The following is a 23,546-nucleotide window of genomic DNA, read 5'->3' as shown; positions in this document are numbered from 1 at the left end:
ATAACCTCCTCCAAGCTCAAAGGCGATGCATTCCAATGAAGAGGAAGTCAGGCAAAAATGCCAGGAGGCATGCATGGATGGACAAGGAACACCTGGCCAAACTCAAACACAAAGAAGCAACCAGGGAGGCTTCTGCAAAACAGAAGGCAGAAAGAAGAGGTAGCCTGGGATGGATATAGAGAAATTGTCCAAGTAGCCAGGGATCAGGTTAGGAAAGCTAATGCCCTGACAGGATTAGATCTGGACAGGAATGTCAAGGGCAACAAGTAAAGCTTCTCTAAGTAATCAAAGGAAAAATAGGGAAACTGTGGGTACTATATCTAGAAGGAAATGGGAGACCTGGCTAGAAGTCGAGGCAGAGAAGGTCGAGGTACTCAGTGACTTTTTTGCCTCAATCTTCAATGGCCAAGTGCACTAAACATACCACCCAAATCACAAAAGACAAAGGCAGGGACAGGAATAATGAAGCACCAACCACTGTAGGAGAAGGCCAAGTTCAAGACCATCTAAGGAATCTGAATGTGCCTTCAGGTGCATACCATGGGACCTGATAAGGTGCAGCTAAGGGTCCTGATGGAACTGGCAGATGGAGCGGCTAAGCAAATATCCATCATATCTCAAAAGTTGCAGCAGTGCAGTGAAGTTCCCACTGACTGGAAGAGGGGAAACATAACCCCCAGTTTTAAAAATGGAAAAAAGGAGGAAAAAAGGAACTACAGGTCAATCAGTCTCAACTCTGTGCCTCGCAAGATCACAGAGCAGATCCTCCTGGAAACTGCATTAAGGCACATGGGAAATAAGAGGTGATTGGTGACAGCCAACATGGCTTCACTAAGGGCAGCTCTTGCCTGACATATCTGGTGGCCTTCTATGATGGGGTTACAGCAGGATAAGGGAAGAGCAACTGACATTATCTACCTGGACTTGTGCAAAGCATTTGTCAATGACTCCCTTGATATCCTTGTCTCTGAATTGGAAGGACGTGCATTTGACAGAAGGACCTCTCAATATGTAAGGAACTGGCTGGATGGTTGCACTCAAAGAGTTGTGGTCAACGGTTACATGTCCAGGTGGAGATCAGTGATGAGTGGTGTTCCGCAGGGGTCAGTACTGGGACCAGTGCTGTTTAACATCTTTGTTGGTGCCATGGACATGGACAGTGAAATGGAGTGTACCCTTAGCAAGTTTGTTGATGACACCAAGCAGTGTGGTGTGGTCAACATGCTGGAGGGAAGTGATGACATCCAGAGGGACCTGGATAGGCTTGAGAGGTGGGCCTGTGCAAACCTCATGAGGTTTGACAAGGCCAAGTACAAGGTCCTGCACCTGGGTCAAGGCAATGCCAAGCACAGATGCAGGCTGAGAATGGGTTGATAGCAGCCCTGAGGAGAAGGATTTGGGGACACTTGTTGACGAGAAGCTCAACATGAGCCAGCAATGTGTGCTTGCAGCCTAGAGAGCCAACGGTATCATGGGCTGGATCAAAAGACGAATGGCCAGCGGGTCAAGGGAGGTGATTCTCCCCTCTCTACACTGCTCTTGTGAGACTCTACCTGGGGCACTATATTCAGCTGTAGGGCCTCCAGCACAAGAAGGACATGGACATGTTAGAATGACTTCGGAGGAGGGCCACGAGATGATCAGAGGGCTGGAGGCACCTTTCCTGTGAAGACAGACTGAGGGAGTTGCAGCTGTTCAGCCTGGAGAAGAGAAGACTACCTTATAGAAGACTTCCAGTACTCAAAGGGGACCGATGGGAAAGCTGGGGAGGGACTCTTTGTCGAGGACAAGAAGTTATAGTGACAGGACAAGAAGTAACGGCTTTGAACTAAAAGGGGGTAGACGAATAAATTCTTTACTTAGAGGGTGGTGAGGCACTGGAACAGGTTGTTCAGAGAAGCTTTAGATGGCCCATGGTCATCATGGTCGTTAAAGAACCAGGTCTTTAACATCCCTTCCAATCCAAGCCATTTCATGAGTCTACAATCCTATGACTTTTGGAATGTGCATTAATGAAAGCCAAATGCCCTCCCACAATAATAAGCATATTGCCATTCTTGAAATTATTTTAATCTTTTTATGAAAAATACTGTCTCCATGTTTTACGACTTTTAGAATTGCTTACACAGATACTTTATTTGACTGGCATACATACTGTATGTCATCTTCCCCACCAGCTATTCAAGTGTGGTTAGTTGTTTTTATGTATGTTTGTTTCAACTTCCTGAAATACAATGCAGAATTATACAGTCAAAGGCATTTCTCCCTAAACTTAAGATTATTCATCTATTTCTTCATTCATTTAATTCACTTGATTTCAATCTTTAAAACAAATCTGTTCACCAGAAATAAAGCAAGTTTATAAAGAAGTTTATAAATTAATATACAACCTTAATTACAAATATGCCAGATGATGTTTATCTTTGTGGATGGTACTAACAGAAAAAATATTTCGTGCAGATTATGTAAATATAAAAACATTTATATTCTGAATTTTTCTAACTGATATAGCAATGAATGAAACTCAAAAATACCTACCTCTAAATGCACTGATATCACCATAATGTACCTGGAGTACAAAAAACTTGCCACCTGTTTCTCCCCCAACTCTGAATCCAACACCTAAGGGAAGGAAAACACATTAAATAAAAGGCAGATTTTGCCATCCCTGTAGGATTTGGTAGAACTTTCATCTCCCAATCTCTTACAGCTTGTAGCCTTCACAGTTAGTAACACTTACTGTGAACATATGAAAATTAAAAGGAAACAAACATTCAAAGTAAAATATTTTGAGTTGACAATTAACATTGTACGCTAAGAAAAATCTTGTGGAATTTATGAAGCTCTGTTGTTTGCTGAGAGAAATAACAATAGGCACAAAAAATGGAGGAATTTGAAATAAGTTCAGTAATTGCAAAATATCACCATCACCGAAGAGATTTTTCTAAACTGGTCCTACAATTAAAACTCCTGGAAAGAAGCAGTGAAAGCAATTTCTACTTAGAAAAATACTGAATCCCACTAGATTAAAAACTGCCAGTGGCAAAAGTGGTAAAGTGGACTGCAGCCTCTCTGTGCACAAAGTAATATCGTTATGATAAGAAAAACACTCCATACGTGATATTTACGAGCAGCTTAAAGACAAGAAAATTATTACTAGCTGAGGTTTAACAGCAGAGCAAACACCAGGTTTTCACAGAATCCTTGAACTGTCAATTTTTTTAATTGACATTTTAATAACCATATCAATCAATATTTCTGGTGTAAAAATTGATTATTTAAAATAAACTGCTTCATGATACTGCTCCCAATTATGAAATTGAGTAATAAAATATAAGAGAAAAAGAATTTCAAATTCCAGGTATTTTACATGTATATACATACATTTATTTACATATAAGATAATAGATGCTGGATGTTTCTAGGACTACTGGAGGTAATTAGAAAAAAAACACTTCTCCCTGTCTTCCTAGTAGCCTACAGAATTTTTATTTTGAATCAGCAAAGTGATTCATTAATTCATCAAACAAAAGTGAAAATAAACATGTTCAGCTACATGAAAACATCAAGAAATGAAAAAAAACCCACAAAATTATTCAGTATATTTAACACAAAAAAAATAAATCAATATTTAGATTGAATTTGTTTGTGCTTTCTCAAACACACAAAAACATTGTTATGCAATTTCAGAGAGACGGCATAAAGTGTGCCATTGACAGGTATATAAATAGTACCTTTCCAATAATATACAGTTCAAGATTAATGCAATATATATTATACTATTAATTCCTCATCACCTTTTCTCCCCATAATGATAGTGCAATTTTAGCACTATTCCCAATTATATTCCCAACTATATTCCCAATTTATGAAGTTAAAGTATATAAAACTGTGTTTAGCTGATGGAAACTGTATAAAAAGTTCCTAGATGTGCCAGCTGCTTATTTCCACATCCTCTCTTCTCCCCTGCATCTGCACAAGAAAACTTCACATTAAAGGCACGATACCTTTGGGTAGCCTGGTGGGTGGAGCATTTCTTGCCCAAGCATACAAAATGTTTGATTTGTCTTTGCATGTTCCTTCATCACAGTCCCTACAAACATGAAAAAAGGATTATTCTTTTTTTTAGTTCTGAAATCAGAAAACAGCAAGTGAATTACATGGAAGACACTAATTTTAAGATCTATGAAGATGTTTTTGGTTCTATTTTGAGTAAATGCAGTTCTTCTAATGAAGTCTGCTTTCCTGGCTATCATTATTAGATCCTACACCTTCTTCACTTTTTTCCTTCCTCTGCTTTAAGATAATATTAGGCAAACATACTCAAAACCACAAAATTCTTACAGCCTCTTGCCAGTCTAGTAGCCACTATTAAGAAATAAGGAATCTTTTTGTGAGAAAGACCCATCTGGAAATTTCTAGCACTATTAGCTCAAGTGCCACAAAATGGCAACAGATGCCATACTTACACAGAGGGACAGAGTTCATGTATAAAATACACAAACACGCAAGACACGGAAGTTTTAAGTCAAAACTGATATTTAAAATTCATCTAAAGATTGTTGGCAAAAAAGAAGTGTGCTACAGGCGGTTGTATGTGAAGCAAGTAGAAGGTATTCATGCTCCTCCCTTTCACAGAAAGAAAAATATGATTTTCTATATGATTTTCTAAGATTTCCAATAGCATTAGCTATTATGTTTTCTTCTAACTGAAAGCACTGCCATAAATACGAGGCTTCCATCAGCAAAGGGCACAGGATACTTCTTTCCCTTTGCTAATTTTACTCATAACACATTTCTAGACCTTCACGATTACTAATTTGGAGATCACTTCACTACACCCTCCACCCCCTGGCTCCCCAGTGAAACATATCTAAAGAAGAACTTCATTTCTAGACAAGACAAACAGATTCAAGTGTAAGTGAATCGTTTCATCACTAATGATTCATACAGCTGCAGGTAAAATCTGCGCAGCTTTCAAATGCTAAAAGCTAAAAATACAAAAGACTCCAGGGATCTAACCAGCCACTGGGCTGCACAGGTCAGAAATACATTAATGATATTGGCTAGGAGGATCAATAGCAGAAACCACAAGCACAGTCACAATTCCACTACCACAAAGCGGGCCAGCTAGCCTTCATTTATATCACAGTATTTAAGACCCTAGCAAAAAAAAATAATCTATCACATTAACTAGGTAAAACAAAACAAAACAAAAGGGTAGGCTGTTCCAAACTTTCCTCCTGATGCACCAGGAAGGGAAAGAATGAAACACTCATGCTGTTCTTTCATTACACTTTAAAAATGGTCAACTTTAATTTAGGCATAATTGCTGATCTTGAAACTTCAAGTTTTCATTTTTGAACCAAAGTCAAAGGAAATTCAAAAAAAAAAAGATACAGATTTAAAAGCAGCAAAAAGCACTATCAGTAACAGTAGCTGGTAAAAGCTAGTAAAAATATGTTTACAAGCACAAATAAAAAGACCTATCACTTGGGAACAGGGCTTGTCCATTTCCTCCTATCTTCTCTACTTTTTCTAAATTCTTATGGACTTTCCAAATGCATTCTCCTGAGCCTTGAGTAAGCTTAGGAGCTGGAGTTTTTAATGTCACTTTGATTGAAATATGAAATGATGAGTCTGAAAGCAAAATATTTAACTGTCAACAAGACTAGTATTTTGCCATCTTTTTAAATACTTACATTGTTTAAAACAGCAAAGATCTTTTTCCATTTCTTTCTCTATTATTTGAGGTTATTGAGTAAGAAAAATTATCACATCTAGTTCTCAAGCTGAATAGTGCAGAACATTCTCCATTCACCACTAGGCAGTGATGGTACTAGGAAACTGTGCTTGGACATATAAATCTTTATACTGTTCTCCCTCTCACCTAAGCAGTGAAATACTTATCTTATGGAACCAGTCTTGACATCTGTTGCAACCTTTTGCTGGAACTATTGATGCAGTTCTTCCAGTCAAAAGCTGCCAAAGCCATGCTCTATTGCCAACAGAAGCAGCTAATCTGATAGAGGAATTTTTGGGTGGTGATCTATGGCCTGTTCTTTTACATTCGTTTAGAGTAGATGAGCTATATAAAGTTGCCCTGCCTGATCTCAATAAAGACTATGCCTATGAATCATCTGAAATGGGAGCTCATTTCAGTGTTCATTTTGACACAGCGTGAGGCTTGTCTTGCCAGGAGGGTCTGAAGTTCCAAATAATTCAACAATTTCTTTAAGTCATCCAAGTGTATTCTTGATTACCCATGAAATTTCAATGAATCAGCTCAACCATGCATCTTCAATATCAGTAGTTTATCAGCTCAGATAAAACCAGTGAGAGCGGCTGAACTGTTTTAAAGCTGATTATGGTCAAGGAGCAGAAGCTGCTACCTGTTGATTTTTTGTTGTTGTTTTTGTTTGTTTTATGTGCTGGGCAACAGCAGAGCACATGAGCCCTGTGAATCTACTTTATTTCTGAGGAAATATTAACAGCCTGTACTATTTCTGTTGAAATACCAAGCCCTAAGGTAGGGAAAAACACCTGTGCATCCCTTCAGCATTTGTTCGGACAAAGACTCTCCCATGTTGCAGTAAAAATGTCACTCTCTGAAGAGCCAGTGCAGGTCCAACACTGTAACGCAGCCTTACAGTCTATACACATACATACTACATTATTTATATGCATACACAGATGTATACCAGCTATTTACACAATATTACCTAAGTGTGCCAAAAAGGTATGAATACAGAACTCTAAAGCCTGTAGAACTGAGTGATCACCTTTCTTTCTAGCCTTGCAGATTACCATGGGCAGAGCGAAATGAAATGGTACAACATTTTGCAACAATAGTAATATGAAATGATGAGACAGTGAACAAAGATTTTCTAAGAATATAAAATAAATATTAAGCTTCAGAAGCTTCATACAGTAAAAAAGCAGTAAGATTTACTCAAAATCTGGATGTGGAAAAATCAGAAAGATCACAAAAATACAACGCTAATTATGCGATTCATCATTTGACAATCCGTTTTTTAAGTACAGCAGCCAAGAACAAATGCAGTATTAACTGCTATGCAGCACACACTGCCACTGCTGAGTCCCTCTCTGCTGGGCAATCACTCTTCTCCAAGAAAATGATGATATAGTCAAGAAACAAAAAATACCTCAACCCTAGTCTCAAGCCTGATTTGTGTCTGATTCAACTTTAAGACTTTCAAGCTTTTGATCCATCTGATCTTGTACAAGCTCAGGAAGTAAACATTTAAGTTAAATCTTCAGAACATCAGCTAGATGTGAGTTTAGCACAAACAGAACAATTTCCAGACACTTTAAAACAAAACACACTACGAGCAAAGTTTAGATGGTTTTAAGTAACACACTCAAGATGTAAACTGGTTTTCAAAGAACACACAGTCTTATGTTGGTATATTTTTTACATAAATTTCAACTCTTTAAAAAACAAATTCTAATATATAACATAAGCCACAATAAAAAGAATAAAAAAGTCTGTTTGCTGAGAAAATAAATCAACAGAAAGTAATGCTTTCATAGCTTATTTTTTACCTGAACTTTTTTAGCACCTACTTTTCTTGCAAGACAAGATTGTAACATTTGTAATCAGTAACAGAAATGTTAGTTGATAAGTAGAAGGTAAATACAACTTTTGATGAATGTTTGTTATATGTTCAAAATATCAAATTATCTCCCCAAATCGTGTAGAACGGCTAAATTATTTTTAAAGAATAAAATATACTATACTACTAAAATCCATCTCTATTTATCTTTTTGATAAGCATTTAAAAGATAATTTGAGATTACAGAGCTCTGTCAGAAATGTTTTAAAACTGTTACACAGATAACAGTAAGTTGTATGAACTTTGTAGTGTCAACAAACTATCCCACCTGAAAACTTGGAAAAATTGTGGGAAATTTCTGATAGACTAGTAATTTCCCCAGATAGCCTCACCTTTACCTTCTCAGCTGTTTGGCTCCTACATTAGTTTTAGAAGCACTGAGAGCTTCCCTTGGCTCTCACAGGTTAGGTATTTTGAAAGGTAAGTCAACTACCACATTACTTGACATAGAATACATGTTTTAGCTTACTTTTTGCTCAGTTTCCTTCTGTACACCTGATACTATAATTTTCCGTACTCAGAAGAGAAGCAACCCACACAGAAAGATGGATCTCTGATCTTAAACTACCACTAGCATTTCTCCTGTAATACACTGAAAAATGATGAAGATAAGAACGATGAGGAATGCATAGAATTATACTTGCGCAGAAAACTGTGATGTAGGAAAAATGCTATGTGGATCTTTATTTATTTATTTATTTATTTAATAAAAAGTGGATACAACCCCACTTTTAGAGAAATTAAGGCATGAGGTTTGGTTATTGACTGATGATGCTAACAATTTGAAAGTTGACTACAAAAGTCAAAAATAACACTGATAATGGGGGAAAAAAAGAGGAGGCTTTGTCATATGCCTATTTGATTCAAACTGTCAATTCATATACATGTGGTAACTTCAATTTGACTTTTGGTTCACAAGATCTGTCAAGAATTAGGATTACAGAATATCATTTGAAGTCTTTATGACCAATCTCTCCAAAGTACAGAACCTTCGCAATAGAAAATTCTTCAAGAACTAAATCACATTCATCTTGCTAGGAACTTGAAGCACAACTTTACATCTGTTCCAGTCCACAAAACCTTTCCTATGTAAAAAGATTTCTCATGACTCAGGGGAGGAGGAAACATTTTCCTGAAACCAAAAAAAAACTTATTTCAAGAATGCTTTCTAAACTCATAAGAGAGAACCCCTTAGATACAGATTTACTAATTATTTGCAGTAACTTCATCTAGATACTGTAAGGGACATGGCTGTCATAACAAAAAAGTAAATGCTGAGATTTTGACAAAAAGCTACATATATTTTTGTAAATATATGGCATATATATTATATACGGCATATATATTATATATGCCATATATTTATAATTTAAAATTACATATATTTATAATTTAAATATATAATTTAAATATATGTAATTTTATATATGCAGGTGTGTGTATAAATATTAATTAACTAGAGAGGCTACAGTTACATTAAAGTCCACTGGCAACTTATACTAAACAAACAAAAAGCTTAAAATTTTTATCATGACCAGGATAAACGATCAACACAGAAATCTTCTGAAGAAGAAACTATAGTCTGCTTAACAATTGCCATCAATAGGGTCATTTCCTTAGTGACTCCCGATATGCCTCACAGTATTTGTTTCTTTTGAAAAGCGGGTTACTGAAAAACAGGTTACTGATTTAGTCTTCTAAATACAAATTAGCAGCCTAGATTTCTTGGTATCCAGTGGCACCCTGCCACTATAGCTCCTGTCTCCTCTGAGATAGTGAATTAGTCATAAAGAATCAGAAAATCTTTTATCCTCCTTACAAAGGAGTCAGCTAAAAAAAATATAATAAGTGTAGAAAGACTGGTACATCATGAATTTCTTCTTCCTTCCAAGTTTTTCTACTTTTCAAAAAACTGTGACACTGGAAAAGGTTTATGTGGAAGCAAGCAACACAAGAACAATGTGGTGATTTTACACAGCTGGGCAGCTGAGCTGCACTACAACCACTCTCTCACTCCTCCTCCTCAAGAAAACAAGGGAGAAAATACAATGGGTCAAGGTTTGAGATAAGGACAGGGAGATCACAATTATTGTCATGGGCAAAAGAGACTTAGCATAGGAAGATTAATATAATTTATTGCTTATCACTCATATACTAGCACAGTGAAAAACTAAAAGCACACTAAAAACTGCTCCAGCATGGGTCCCCCACGGGTGGGGGCAGCTCCCCCCAGACCCCTGCTCCTGTGTGGGCTCCTCTCCACGGGCTGCAGCTCCGGCCCGGGGCCTGCTCCTGCGGGGGCTCTCCATGGGCCTGGGCCGCAGCCTCCTCCAGGCCACATCCACCTGCTCCAGCGGGGGCTCCTCCACCCATGGGGGGGCTGCAGCGTGGAGATCTGCTCCATGGGGGACCCATGGGCTGCAGGGGGACAGCCTGCTCCACCAGGGGCCTCTCCCTGCACAGCCCGCAGGGGAACTGCTGCTGCCTGCCTGCAGCACCTCCTGCCCTCCTGCGGCACTCACCTGGCGGCTGCAGGGCTGCTTCTCACTCCCCCTGCTGCTGTTGTGCAGCTTTCCTCCACTCCCCCCCCCCCTTTTTTTTTTTAATCTGCTCTCATAGAGGCGCAAGCAACACCATTTATTGGTTTGACTCTGGGCAGCAGCAGGTCTCTTTGCAGCTGACTGAAACTGCCTCTTATCTATTATGTGGCAGCTGCTACATTCTTCTCACAAAGGCCACCCCTGCAGCCCCCTGCTATAAAAACCTTTCCTCAAAAACCCACTACAAACAATTACATACAATAACAAAAGCAAGTCTGCATCTCTTACCAGTAATTTTCAGTAGAAGAGGGTTCATTACATCCAAAGAGTAACATGTGATGGACAGTGTCCATGCTGGCATGAGGTTTAAAGTCAACTGAAAAACAAAATAAAAAATATCCTTACTCTCACGATGATTTATATAAGGAAGAGCATTTCATGCTATTATTTCCCTGTAATACTGAAAAAATTGGAAATATCCCAAACCACAATTTTTTTTGTAACCAGTCTAGTACAAATCTTAGCTTCAAAAATCTGCATTTCTGCATTCGTGATTTAACAGAACTGTTCTTTTTTTTTTTTTTTTTTTTTTTTGACTTCTTCAAAGATACAAACATTAAATTACAGTTAAGAGCAAGTAGTACCTTGTGCATTGGCTGGAGCGATATCTTCGTGATGTATTTCATTTTGTTTACGCTTTTACTGCACCTTTCTTGGGACAATAGCTCTAAGAATAGAATTATGATTTATTCCCACTAATGTGACAATGCTTTTGGAAAGGAAAACAACGTCCGCTTAAAGTCAACACACTCGTTGCCCAAATATTTCTCATTATTAGAAACTTAGATGAAGGTGAATGTATGTCAGCACTCAAATGTCTCTGTTCTTTATCCAATGCCACAAAACTACTATTTTTGTTTCTCAAATATTTGTGATTCTGTTCAGTACTGAAAAAAGTTTACTAGATCACACTGTAGTAATATTGATCATAAATGTACAATACACAGCATTTCTAAAAATAAAACAAGATACATTGTGCAACTTCCTCTGTTATTACTGTGCCAGATGCAGGGAATGTGAAGGAATTTTTCTTCAGGCGAGACAAAGAAGAGGGTTGGAGGTTTTTAACCTTATTTTACAGCAGAAATTCCAAAACTGAGTCACTCCTTGCACTACATGTACATAAGCATTTAGGAGCCTCCAAGTAAGTGTCTTTTAGCTCTACGAGTGTTAGTATAGGCATATCAAGAAGCTGTAAACCACAGAAATGATTTCTACTTCAGAATTTTGCAGATTTACTTGCACACTGAACTCAATATGTTAACAGCAGCTGATGCAGAGCTCCTGAAGTGAATGATGATGTGGATTATTGTCCCAGATTTTGAGAGGGGGAAAAAAACAACAACAACAACAAAAATGGACAGCTTTCAACCCCTACTTATTGGAGCTGAGATTTACAGTAAGAAATGAGGTAAAACAGCCACATGTTAAGGCATGGAAGTTGAAAGCTAGCTTGAATACATAAGGCTAACAGGTAGATCGTAAGAAATGAGCTTGTGGGGGGCCTGGTCTGGGAAATAAAAGATGCATCCACATGACCAGGGGAAAGAGGAAGCCAAAGTTACTTTAAGTGCTACATATTTTTAGAAATGAGTTTGCAGAAGTGATAAAGTCAGCAGCATGAAAGTCCAAAGATTGTGTAACATCTTTCTTCCTACTAGCAAATGTTACTCATTCCTTAGCCGTAAAATTAATCTGTGTTACATAATGATCTTATGTTTTGGTATTTTTATGACTAACAATTAGTAGTGAAACCATGATTTACTCTTGTATGGGACAGATAATGCATTATGTTATATGGACTTCCTATCTTAGTTTTCAGGTGTTTTAAGCTACTATTGCCAATGCAAGCAAGAGAGGAAATTTCTGAAGGCATTCATCAGGAGTTTGTTCACAGATGTGAAATTTAATGATCTTTATTGCAGAACTCAATACCTGTACAAAAGGTACTGCAGCAACACCTTGAAAAACAGCCTTCAATAAAGGTTAAATTAAAGATTGGGCTTCTCATCTGCTGGAGACACTACCTCTTCTACTGTCTTAATGTTTCTCTTTAATCTCCTGCCACTCTCTCATTCTCTATAATTACTGTAATGAGTGAGTCAAGAGGTCTCTTATTCTTTACACAGTGTCCACCTACAATGACATTCTGGTTCATGAATGGGACCTTCAAGCACCATTATAAAATTTACTCTAAATAGCATAACAAATACTACTAGTATAAATAGAAAATAGAGCACTACAATTAACAAATTAAAACCAGATTTCTATGTGAACCACTTACACACATTACTCAAGCTTACATTTCATCATTCCTTCTGAAAGAATAATAAAAATGCTTGTAAGCTAAAGAAAGCTTTGCAAGAGTCAGCTACTCTTTTCTGGTATAGATATTTTCTTGGCAACACTGCCAGGTTTATACCAGTTTTCAAAAAAAATGATATAAAAGACTGATATAAAAAAACTGATATTTTGACCCTGGGGGGTCAAAACTAACCACACAAAAATCATCAACCCAAAACAATAAAAATAAAAAATAAAAAGTGGTAAAAGCCATAAAAATTAGTGTCAGTTTCAAACCAAATACAATACCTGTTACAAACAAAGGCTTAAGAAATATCAAACAAAAACCTCTAGTTACATTTCTAGCCTAAACATTTTGTAAAAAATAAATACAACACAAATCAATATGTAAAAGATTTGATTTCCTGTAGAAGAAAAAATCATAGTTTTGGACAAACACAGTATTAACACCTGAGAATGGTATAAGTGGTATAGTTGGACAGCACTTCATACTTCATAGTTATACACAAGATTGAGAAGAAAGCCTGAAAAGACTTTCACAGTTCAAAATTAGAGAACTAATAAGCTCTATATCAGTGATATTTACCTACTGCAATATGTGACTCGAATTGTATTGTTTGCTTACATGACTACAAACTGACACAAGAGATTGGTAGTTTTCTCACTAAAGCACTCAAAATGAGATATGAATTCAGCATTTTTAAATCAAAAAAAAAAAACTTCTAAAAAATCTGAGTTATTACTGTTTCTCATTTTTTTTTAATTTTTATTTTTACTAACTGGTTATATTAGTTAATAATACTCTATTTAAAACCAAATATTTGAAAAACAAAAAACAGGAAAAAACACAATACCACTTCTGATTTAGTTTCTTTTCAGGTACAGCCATCAAATAAATTTTAACTTTTTTATTATTATTTTTTAATGCACAGAGAAGCACTACAAAGTAATTAGTGAAATATGAGGAAGAATTTCAGTATATAAACTAAATCCGAATCAAGTTTTACTTACTTTCCTGACAAAATACTACTATGAGTTATGAACTCTAGAAGAAACAGGATAGGAATGAACAGACAGGACATTAATTAAAACATAGCAGTATCTAGCTAAGGTATGGCCATAAAAAGTTGATTTCTATGAAGTTTATCTTTACAAACAGCAATCCAATGATTGTTGATATTCTTTAAAATAAACTAGCTCTTTCGGTATAATTGAGTTTAATCATATCAACACATCAATGTCCACAGTTTGACAGATTAGAGGTCTTCAATACAGTCAAGTCCCTATATAAACTTCGCTATTGCCAAGTAATATGCCATACTAGAGAAATAAACTTGCAGCATCTGAGAAGCATATACAGAAGGAAAATAATAAATCATCTATTTCCTTTTGTGTTGCTGAGTGTAATAGGTTTCATCTCATTTCTACAGCACATTCTGACAGATAGGGACTTATCATGAGTCTCCAAGAAAAAGACACGTTTATTTACTGGTCACCCATGTGAATGCACGTCAGAAGGTGATGATGACAGTCAAATTTCTTGGCTGAGTGACTCGCTGTCAGACTCGATTCTTAACAGTGTCTGTAGAACACCCTTTAGCTATCACTACAGCTCAGTAGTCAAAAGTTGATATTTATCGATGCCTGTGCCATTAAAGACTCAATCTGTTTTTCTGGTTTGCCTTTTAATCCATAAACATTAATCGGAAAGGAAGTGTAAAGACAAAACCATTATGTGATTTTCAGATGTGATCGGAATAATACTTTATTGAAAAATTACATATTGATATCATTCATTAATATCTTTTGCATATAATTCTCATAGTCATTTAATTTCTCTTATTACGACTAATTGTCGGTCATAATTAGGAGCAAAAGGTATGCTCCTAATATCAACCTAAATGCAAAACAGCCCAATACATAAGTGAACACTCCTCAACGTCCAGCATTTGCAGATCTTTCACCACAGAAAAGAGACTGGTTCAAACAGAATCCTCACCCTTGACAATCTGATCCTCTACTTAACAGCATCTGCAGCAATACACAGACACATTCTTGAAAAAGACCTTTAAGGCAAAACTCGCTGTACTCATCCTAGTTGATAACACTTCGTAAGTAAGCTCAATCAGTTTCTTCATTTGATACTGTCTGAAAACTGACTCTGAACTAGCTGGCATATTCTGGTACAGTATTCTTCCAGTTTTGCATAGTGAAGTTATATACCCTTTGTCCCTGTACAAGCATGGCAGTCTGCTGGTTTCAAATATTTAGGGAAATAACAAAGCTGAAGTCTGAACTCAAACCTGGGGGCGCTGGTTGAGAGGAAACTCAGTATAACTCACTGTAGTGGGTAACATGGCAAGGTTTTGGTAGTGGGGGGCTGTTGGGGTGGCCTCTGTGAGAAGAATCCAGTAGCTGCCCCATGTTAGATAAGGGCCAGTTTCAGCCAGCTCCAAAGGGACCTGCTGCTGGCCAGAGTCAAGCCAAAAAAGCATGCTGTTTATGCCTTTGTAAGAGCAGAGGTGAGGAAAAGGAAAAGAAAACAAAAACAACAACAACAACAACAAAAACTGCTGCACAATAGCAGCTGCAAGAGTGAGGAGCGAGAACCACCTCAGGATGCTGGGGCCCATGGAGAGCACTGGGCCGGAGCTGCAGCCCATAGAGAGGAGCCCATGAAGGAGCAGGGGGCCTCTGGGAAGCTGCCGCCCATCCGTGGGGGACCCGTGCTGGAGCTCCTGGGGGATGGATGGACCCCGTGGGATGGAGCCGTCTGGGAGCAGTGCTTGAAGAGCTGCTGCCTGTGGGCAGCCCCTGCAGGCTCAGTTTGGGAAGGTGTCCATCCTGTAGGAGGGACACCATGTGGAGCAGAGGCAGAGAGCAACTGTGAGGGAGTGGCAGTGAAGCATCAGGGACTGACCCCATTCCCCCGTTCCCCTGCACTGCTTGGGGGGAGGAAGTAGAAGAGGGTGGATAGGGGGAAGGTGGTTTTAGTTTGTTTCCTTTCTTTCTCACTTCTCTAGCTTGTTAGTAATAGGCAATTTCTCTAATTTCTCTTATCTCCCTACGCTAAGTCTGTTTTGCCCGTCACAATAATTCTTGAGTGATCTCCCTGTCCTTATCTCAACCCTTGAGACCTTTCCATTGTATTTTCACTCCCTTTCCTTTAAGGAGGGGGAGTGAAAGAGTGGTTGTGGTGGAGCTCAGCTGCCCATCTAAGACCACCACAGCTAACAATGTGAGCTTGCAGCCCAGAAAGTCAATGACAACCCGGGCTGTATCAAAAGAAGCACTGCCAGCAGCTCAAGGCAGGTGATTCTTCCCCTCTACTCTGCTCTTGCAAGACTCCACCTGGAGCCTCACATTCCGCTCTGGGGATCCTACCACATGAATCACAGAATCATACAATCATTAGGATTGGAAGAGACTTCCAAGATCACCTGGTCCAACCATCCCCCTACTACCAAGGTCACCCACTAAACCATGTCCCTAAGCACCACATCCAACCTTTCCTTGAACACCCCCAGGGACAGTGACTCCACCACCTCCCTGGGCAACCCATTCCAATACCTGACTACTCTTTCTGAGAATAAATGTCTCAGAATTTCCAACCTAAACATCCCCGGTGCAACTTGAAGCCATTCCCTCTAGTCCTATCACAAGTTACCTGCAAGAGGAGGCTGACTACCAGTTCCCCACACCTTTCTTTCAGGTAGTTGTAGAGAGCAATAAGGTCTTCCATGAGCCTTCTCTTCTCCAGACTAAACAACCCTCAGCCACTTCTCATAGGACTTGTGTTCTCTCATAGGACTTGTGTTCTAGGTCCTTCACCAGCTTTGTAGCCCTTCTCTGGACATGCTCCAGGGCCTCAATGTACTTAGGGGCCCAAAACTGAACACAGTGCTCAAGGTGCAGCCTCACCAGAGCAGTGTGCAAGGGGATGATCACCTCCCTGGTCCTGCTGGCTACACTGCTCCTGATAGAAGCCAGGATGCCAGTGGCCTTCTTGGCCACCTGGGCACACTACTAGTTCATGGTCAGGCAAGCATTAGTCAACACCTCCAGCTCCTTTTCCTCTGCACAGCTTTCCAGCCATTCTGCCCTGAACCTGTAGCGCAGCACTGCATGGGGTTGTCATGGCCGAAGTGCAGGACCCAGTGCTTAGCCATGTTGAACCTCATTCCATTGGCCTCTGCCCATTGACCCAACCTGTCCAGGTCCCTCTGCAGGCCTTCCTACCCTCCAGCAAATCAACACTTCCCCCCAACTTGGTGTTGTCTGCAAACTTACTGAGGGTGCTCTCAATTTCCTCATTCAAATCATCAATAAAGATATTAAAGAGTATGGGCCCTAGCACCAACCCTTGGGGAACACAACTGGTGACCTGCTGCCAGCTGGATTTCACTCTGTTCACCACCACTCTCTGGGCCTGGCCATCCAGCCAGTTTTTAACCCAGCAAAGAGTGTACCTGTCCAAGCCATGGGCTGCCAGCTTCTCCAGGAGAATACTCTGGGAGACCATGTCAAAGTCTCTGTTAAAGCCTATGTAGGCTGCATCAACAGCCTACCACCTCATCCATCATGCAGAAGAAGGACATGTTGGGTGAGTTAAGGCTGTTCAGCCTGGAGAAGAGAGGGCTCCAGGGAGACCTTATAGCAGACTTCCAGTTCCTAAAGATGGCCTACAGAAAAGCTAGGGAGGGACTCTTTGTCAGTGGATGTAGTGACAGGACAATGAGTAATGGCTTTGAACTAAAAGAGGGTAGGTTTAGATTAGATGAGGGTGGTGAGGCACTGAAACAGGTTGCCAACTAGTAGCTGTGGATGCCCCATCCCTGAGGTAATTTATGCAGCTAAAACAAGTCCTCTCTTCCAAGGCCCTTATATTTCATCAATATACAACAAAACAGTGCTGCTGCATGTTCTTTTAACAGAACCTGCTCTTCCATGATCTGTTGGAAGGAGGAGGAGAGAGGCCCAAACCAGGAAAATAAAGGAAAGCATAAAAAAAATACCAAAGAGAAGAGAAAACATTTGCTTAGCGGTATTGAGTGTAAATAAATTGAATTGGAGGCAGAACACAGATTCTGGTCTTAGATTTATCACTATACTGTCTCAGAAACTCATTTTGTTTTCATTATGCATATTCACACCTATTGAGAGAATATATTGTCTTTTCAATACATTACTGAAAAAACAGCCAGTATGTCAGGTCATCTTTTAGTTTTTAAATGCTGTCACAAAGATAAACAGGAATTAATGAGGGTTAATTATGTTATCTATTTGCAATGCAATGAATGCAGATTTTGCTTAAACCATTTGAAAATATAGACAAGATCCTATTAGAAAGATGTATTTAATTGTCTATGTCAATATAATGATTATTAAAACAACACAAAATACATGCATGCAAGTAAGTAAATACTAGGTTTTGTAGCACTTGAAGATATTAAGTTAAATTTCTTGGATGACGCCTATTGTAAAAATCTCTTTCCTGAGAAGAAGTTGAAATTTCTATTTATGTATTTTGTAAGATAGGTCAGTTTGCGTTCTTTGTATTTGCTGCAGTCAGATATGTTTGAGTCTGGTCTTTCCAGTAATTAGTCAACTTGCATTGGTTGCGAAGACTCTAATTTGACAAACCTTTTCAACGTGAAGTCAATGAAAAGTGATTTCACTGAAGTCAGATGGAACTGATCACATGCTTAAGACTGACCCCAAGCTAATAATACATATTGGTGGAAGTGACCAAAGAGGAAAAAAATAATTTAAATTTATTTTCAGAATATCCAAATATAAGATGTTGTAAGCAATACTGTTGAGGGCAATCTTCATGTTCACAGAATTGGATTTTCTTTTTAATTTGCTGATCATGTTCCTCTTGCTCTCCAAAGCTTCATATAACAACTAGAATGGTTTTGTTGCCCAGACCTTATATTGCTTTGTATTATGTGTATTCAAGCACAGTGATCATTGGAAAGATGATTAAATCTGGTCAAAATCTGATTAAAAAAAGGAAACATGAAAACATGAAGTTTCTCAGTTGTCAGAGAAAAAATTGGTTTTCTGGCTGAATCACATTGAGATTTTGCACAAATTCCATTTTTAATTATTTTAGTAGGTCCTTCTAAACGTATACACCACTAGAAGTATTTTGTATGGATTTAATACATGTAAACACCAAATGACAGAAATAAATGTGCAGCAATCTAATAAATAATTGAACTATGCAATTTTGCAACTCAATGAAGCACTAAAAAATAAACTGCTTAAGCAGCAGGTTAGTGGTATGCCTTTCTATGAATTACTTGAAAGCAGAAGAGTCAATTGCATGCATTGCATGGTAAGCTGCAGAGTTTATCAGAGAATGAACATTCAATTCCTTTCATTATTTATTTATTTATTTTTCCCGGGGTCAGACTCACACATAAAACGTAATTTCATGGTCAGGGGCCAACTTCTTTGCTAAGCAGAAATACAGGGAAAGCGTTGAAGAAAAAATAACTTTTTTTTTTTTTTCAGTTACCAAAATGTAACATGAAAGACTGAAAACAAGATTCCATATCTAAAGGATTTCCACATAGAAATCTGCATGGAACAATAGTCTCATAATAGTCTCTAAAACAAAAATACAGAATTCCTACCATATTTACTATAAATGCAGATATCCTGAAAGACAACAAGGGATAATAATATAGACATTTTCAGTTTAAAGAATATACTGATAGTGAAACTATCTAAAGAAAAATCATCATGCTTTCTCTCTACTTGAACAACTGCAGGTTCACAAACAAGGAAAACAAAACTGAAAGTACCCCCAAAGACCTTCTGAACAGATGGTATTGCTTTGCAGATCTGTATGATCTCTGTGCTGGTACACTATTTCCCACTGTTTGTCTGCCACCTTTTTCAAGCTACAAAATTAAAAAAAAATGGAGGGGAGAAGTTTTTTTTTTTTTTTTTTTTTTTTTTTCTTTCCTCTTTTCTTTTTTTCTTCTTCTCTTCCCTGGATAAATAAAATCTTACTGCAGCCAATGTAGACTGTAAGTGCAAAGGATTTACAGCCTCCACCAGCAGGTAAATAAACAGTGTGTTCAGTGGAGCAGAATTAAGTATCCGGCCAGAAGACAGGAAACCAATACTTTACAAATGAGGCTGTTTGATATTGACTGCCAGAGGCATCTGCATGCAGCTCCTTAACTACTATTACTCATGAATCTCTCCAGATACAGTTTGTTACCTTGACTCTAAGTAGCGCTCTCTAGTTTGTTTCTGCATTAGTCATGATGAATGCATTTTAGAAACTTTGACAGCCAAAGATTAAGCCAATATCAGTCAAAGAAAAAAAAAAAGAAAATGCTGACTTTCTTCAAAATGGTTCGCTTAAGTTCTTATAGTATACCAATACTTACCTACATAAGCTTCATCATCCACTGGCAGGGGTACTGACATGCAGAGGTAGGTATCAGACTGTTCAAAGAGAAAAGAGAAATTTTCATTTTAAAATGAAAAGATGAAATCAACTTTAGGTCCTACAGAAGTGCCATCAAGGAAAAACACCACTTGCTTTACCAAGATATTTGTCCAGGAATTATGTAGGATGTCTAGATTACTGTAAGAAATTAATTCATTGCTATATTTATATGTAACAGAGATTACTTTATAAGGTTATGGATATGGTTTGTAGGTTGACAGTTATGCTACCATCTAATTTAAATTTTATTTTTCACACTTAAGGCTGTTTAAGAAAGAAAAGATCATCAAATACTGGCATTTGTCTACACCTATGAACTCCAAATCTGACAGGACTTTCTCTTTCATGAGGACTGGGCAAAGCAGACAAAGAAAAAATTCCTCCTACAAAAAGCTTCAGATTAATTAAAGATACTAAAGATAGGCTTAAACATTTCGGAAGCCACTGAGAAGGAAAGACAGGTACAATGGTGATAACAGTAAGTGATTACACAGGGCAATGAGGTGCACAGATAAGAAGCTGACTTTGGTGTTTTTGATAGATGATGGGAAGTATGAACAAAGGTCAGCTTATGCAACTGATATGAAAGCCTTTGTGAACTCTAGGTATATGCATCTACAGAGTGAACATTGAACATGCAAACTGAAAAGGAAATAGTCTTTTTTTCTATTTTGCCTGGATTTTGAAGTAATTAAAAAAAATATATATATATATATTTTAAACTTCATTTGAACCTTATACCCAAACTTTGAAAGTCAACAGCAGAAATGCTTCACAGCGTGAAAGAAATAAAAAACAAAGAATCTGCTGTTTATTTATAACGCAAACTTGAGTTTAGTCACGCAAACTGCCTGGACCAAAAATAAAGACAAAATGCACTTTTTTGAAAGTATTGTTTATCCAATTGCAAATTAAATTAGTTAAGGACAGAGTATTATGAGTGAACAGAGACATAATGGAATGAGATTTTATAACTTGTGACTTAATGTCTACACGGATTATTAGAAGTTTAAATGAATCCATATTTTTGTCTTTCTTTTCGTAACCAAAGATTGTCATCTGGAAGTTGCAAATGTATTAAAAATGGTATTGTGCTACTCATTTACGTGAGCTGTTGCAGAACTGTTACGTCTCTTTGGCTTGCTGTTCTAACATATCTACAAGTAGCAACTGTCTCAACTGAACATCTTTCATGCTCTCTGTTATCTCTTTTCAATGCTTATAATCTCTCTTACGTAGTATATATATTGTGTAGTTTAGACAGTCTTTGTTAATCTGATCTGCATTTAGGAAGGCTCATGTATTAATCCAATGGATGAGTGAAAAAACAGCAACAAAAAGACTTCCTGCTTTGCAAAAAAAAAAAAAAAATAAAGAAGGAATACTCAAAGTCTTTTACTTTCCATCTATCTGTTATCATTTATATTGCTGTAGGATAGCCACTTTCAGATTGTTCTCCAAGGTAATCCGAGGCAAATTCCTCCAAACAGTGAGTTTTTAATGGTTCTTTTAACACGCTGAGCCTACAGATCATCAGTACAGGCAAAGCCATGAATTGTTCCCAACCCATTCTATACAAGGCATAGTTTCATATCCCTTACCCCTGTCCTTACAGTAGTTCCATTCCACAACCCCATATTATTTTCAGTTTGTCCCCCTCTTCTGTCCTAAAAGCAGAGAAACTAAGAAGCAAACCTGCCAAATTACCCTAAACACAACCTCCTCTTAAAATGTTTCGAATAGCTGTAAAATAAAAAGCACTGAAGCACATTTGAAGAAAAAATATGCCAAGATAATAGATGAATTAAAAGTAGTATTACAAATTAATAACAAAGAACTATCATTATCTGTTAAACATAACAATCTGGACTAAAACTCCAAGCCAATAGACCAGGTTGCCCAGGGCCCTGCCCAGTCTGGCCTTGAACACCTCCAGGGATGGGGCATCCACAGCTTCTAGCTGGCAACTTGTTCTAGTGCCTCACCACCCTCCGAGTGCAGAATTTCCTTGTAACACCTAATCTAAATCTCCCCTCTTTTAGTTTATCGAGTCATAGAACATCAATAGTTGTAAGGGACCCATGAGGATCAAGTCTCATGGCCCCACACAGGACCACATGTCTGAGAACATTGTCCAAATGTTTCTTGAACTCCGACAGACTCAGTGCTGTGACCACTTCCTTGGGGAGCCTGTTCCATTGTGCCTTCTCAATGGAGCACCTTCTCCTAATATCCACCCTGATGCAGTCTCATGCCATTCCTATTCTTGGGTCCTATCACTGGTCCCCAGAGAGCGAAGCTCAGAGCCCACCCCTCCACTCCCCTTCTGAGGAAGCTGTAGGCCACAATGAGGCCTCCCCTCAGTCTCCTCTTTTCTAGACTAAGCAAACCAAGTGACCTCAGTCGCCCCTCATGTATCTTGAAATGTATGCCTCAAGTATAACACCGTTCTCCCTTGTCCTATCACTATTTGCCTGAGTAAAAAGTCACTCTCCATCTTTTTTACAAGCCCCCTTTTAAGTACTGAAAGGCCACAATGAGACTGCAGGGAAACTTGAAGCTGTCTTTTCTCCAAGCTGCACATGTCCAGTTCTCTCTGCCTTTCTTCATAGTAAAGTAACTCCAGACCTCTGATCATCTTCTTATGCTCCTTTTATACGCATCTGCTGTTACACATAGTTAGAGAAAAGATGACTTGTTCGAATAGATCATGCAGTCAACTAATGCAATCATTCTGAAGTCTTTGTCATTACTGGTGTGAAAACTCATGCTGGCATAGTTGGAGGGATTTTCCATGTAATTTTTTTATTTTATTTTATTTTTTACATACAAGTCAGGTTTTATTTAGATTATAAAGAAAACAAATGAAAAATCAGCTAGAATATTCACAAAAGAAATTCTGGTAGTTTATCTTGAATTATCAGTGTTCTAGACTTTAAACACAAGAACAGTAGCACCCTGACATTCAAGCACTTCAAAAGGCACATTCCCTAATCAACAATAATTCTGTCCCATTTTCTCTGAGTCTAAGTGCACGCATTTCATCAATTACAGAAGAAATTGTTATGTAAACTTCAGAAGTATTTAAAAAGCATGCACAGAGAAAGGAAATGAGATTGTTGCACTATACAAAATTGCATCTATTCAGAGGTCTGAAAAAAAAAAAGTTTAAAGGTGAGATAAGAACAACTTTCAAAATGCCACAACTGCATTTTAAAGCATACTGGAGACAGGGAAAGGTAAAAGCACCAAAGTTTTTCCCTTCCATCTCCTGCCCTCCTCCCCCTCTGCTATTCATTAAAGGAAGAACCCTTGTCATTAACATCCATTATTGACTCATAATTGCATTATTTCTCATAAAGCTCTGATATTGACATTCACTGTGCCAGGGTCCAGATTGATATTTAACTTAATTTTACTTTTTGCAGAATTTCACCATAAGAAATAATCAAGTCATTCACACAATTTTCTCCAGAGTCAGAGTAAGTCTTGGGATCTTTGGATGAGGTCTCAACTTGACTGTCTTAGATA

General features: G+C 38.1%; 1 protein-coding gene across 7 annotated transcripts in view; it reads right to left on the bottom strand.

Moving 5' to 3' along the window:
* Positions 1 to 23,546, bottom strand: part of PAM (peptidylglycine alpha-amidating monooxygenase) — a 145,768-nt gene that overhangs the window by 56,759 nt on the left and 65,463 nt on the right. For all 7 annotated transcript variants that reach the window (XM_068667171.1, XM_068667175.1, XM_068667174.1 and 4 more), the window contains 4 exons: positions 19,954 to 20,011; positions 10,466 to 10,553; positions 4,008 to 4,093; positions 2,539 to 2,622 (listed from right to left, as the gene is read on the bottom strand). In XM_068667171.1, the coding sequence (XP_068523272.1) occupies positions 2,539 to 2,622; positions 4,008 to 4,093; positions 10,466 to 10,553; positions 19,954 to 20,011 (316 nt within the window). The remainder of the gene's footprint in view (positions 1 to 2,538; positions 2,623 to 4,007; positions 4,094 to 10,465; positions 10,554 to 19,953; positions 20,012 to 23,546) is intronic.

Source organism: Anas acuta, chromosome Z (genome assembly GCF_963932015.1).
Source record: "Anas acuta chromosome Z, bAnaAcu1.1, whole genome shotgun sequence".
NCBI lineage: Eukaryota > Metazoa > Chordata > Aves > Anseriformes > Anatidae > Anas > Anas acuta.
This window is presented reverse-complemented; position numbering and strand designations above follow the sequence as displayed.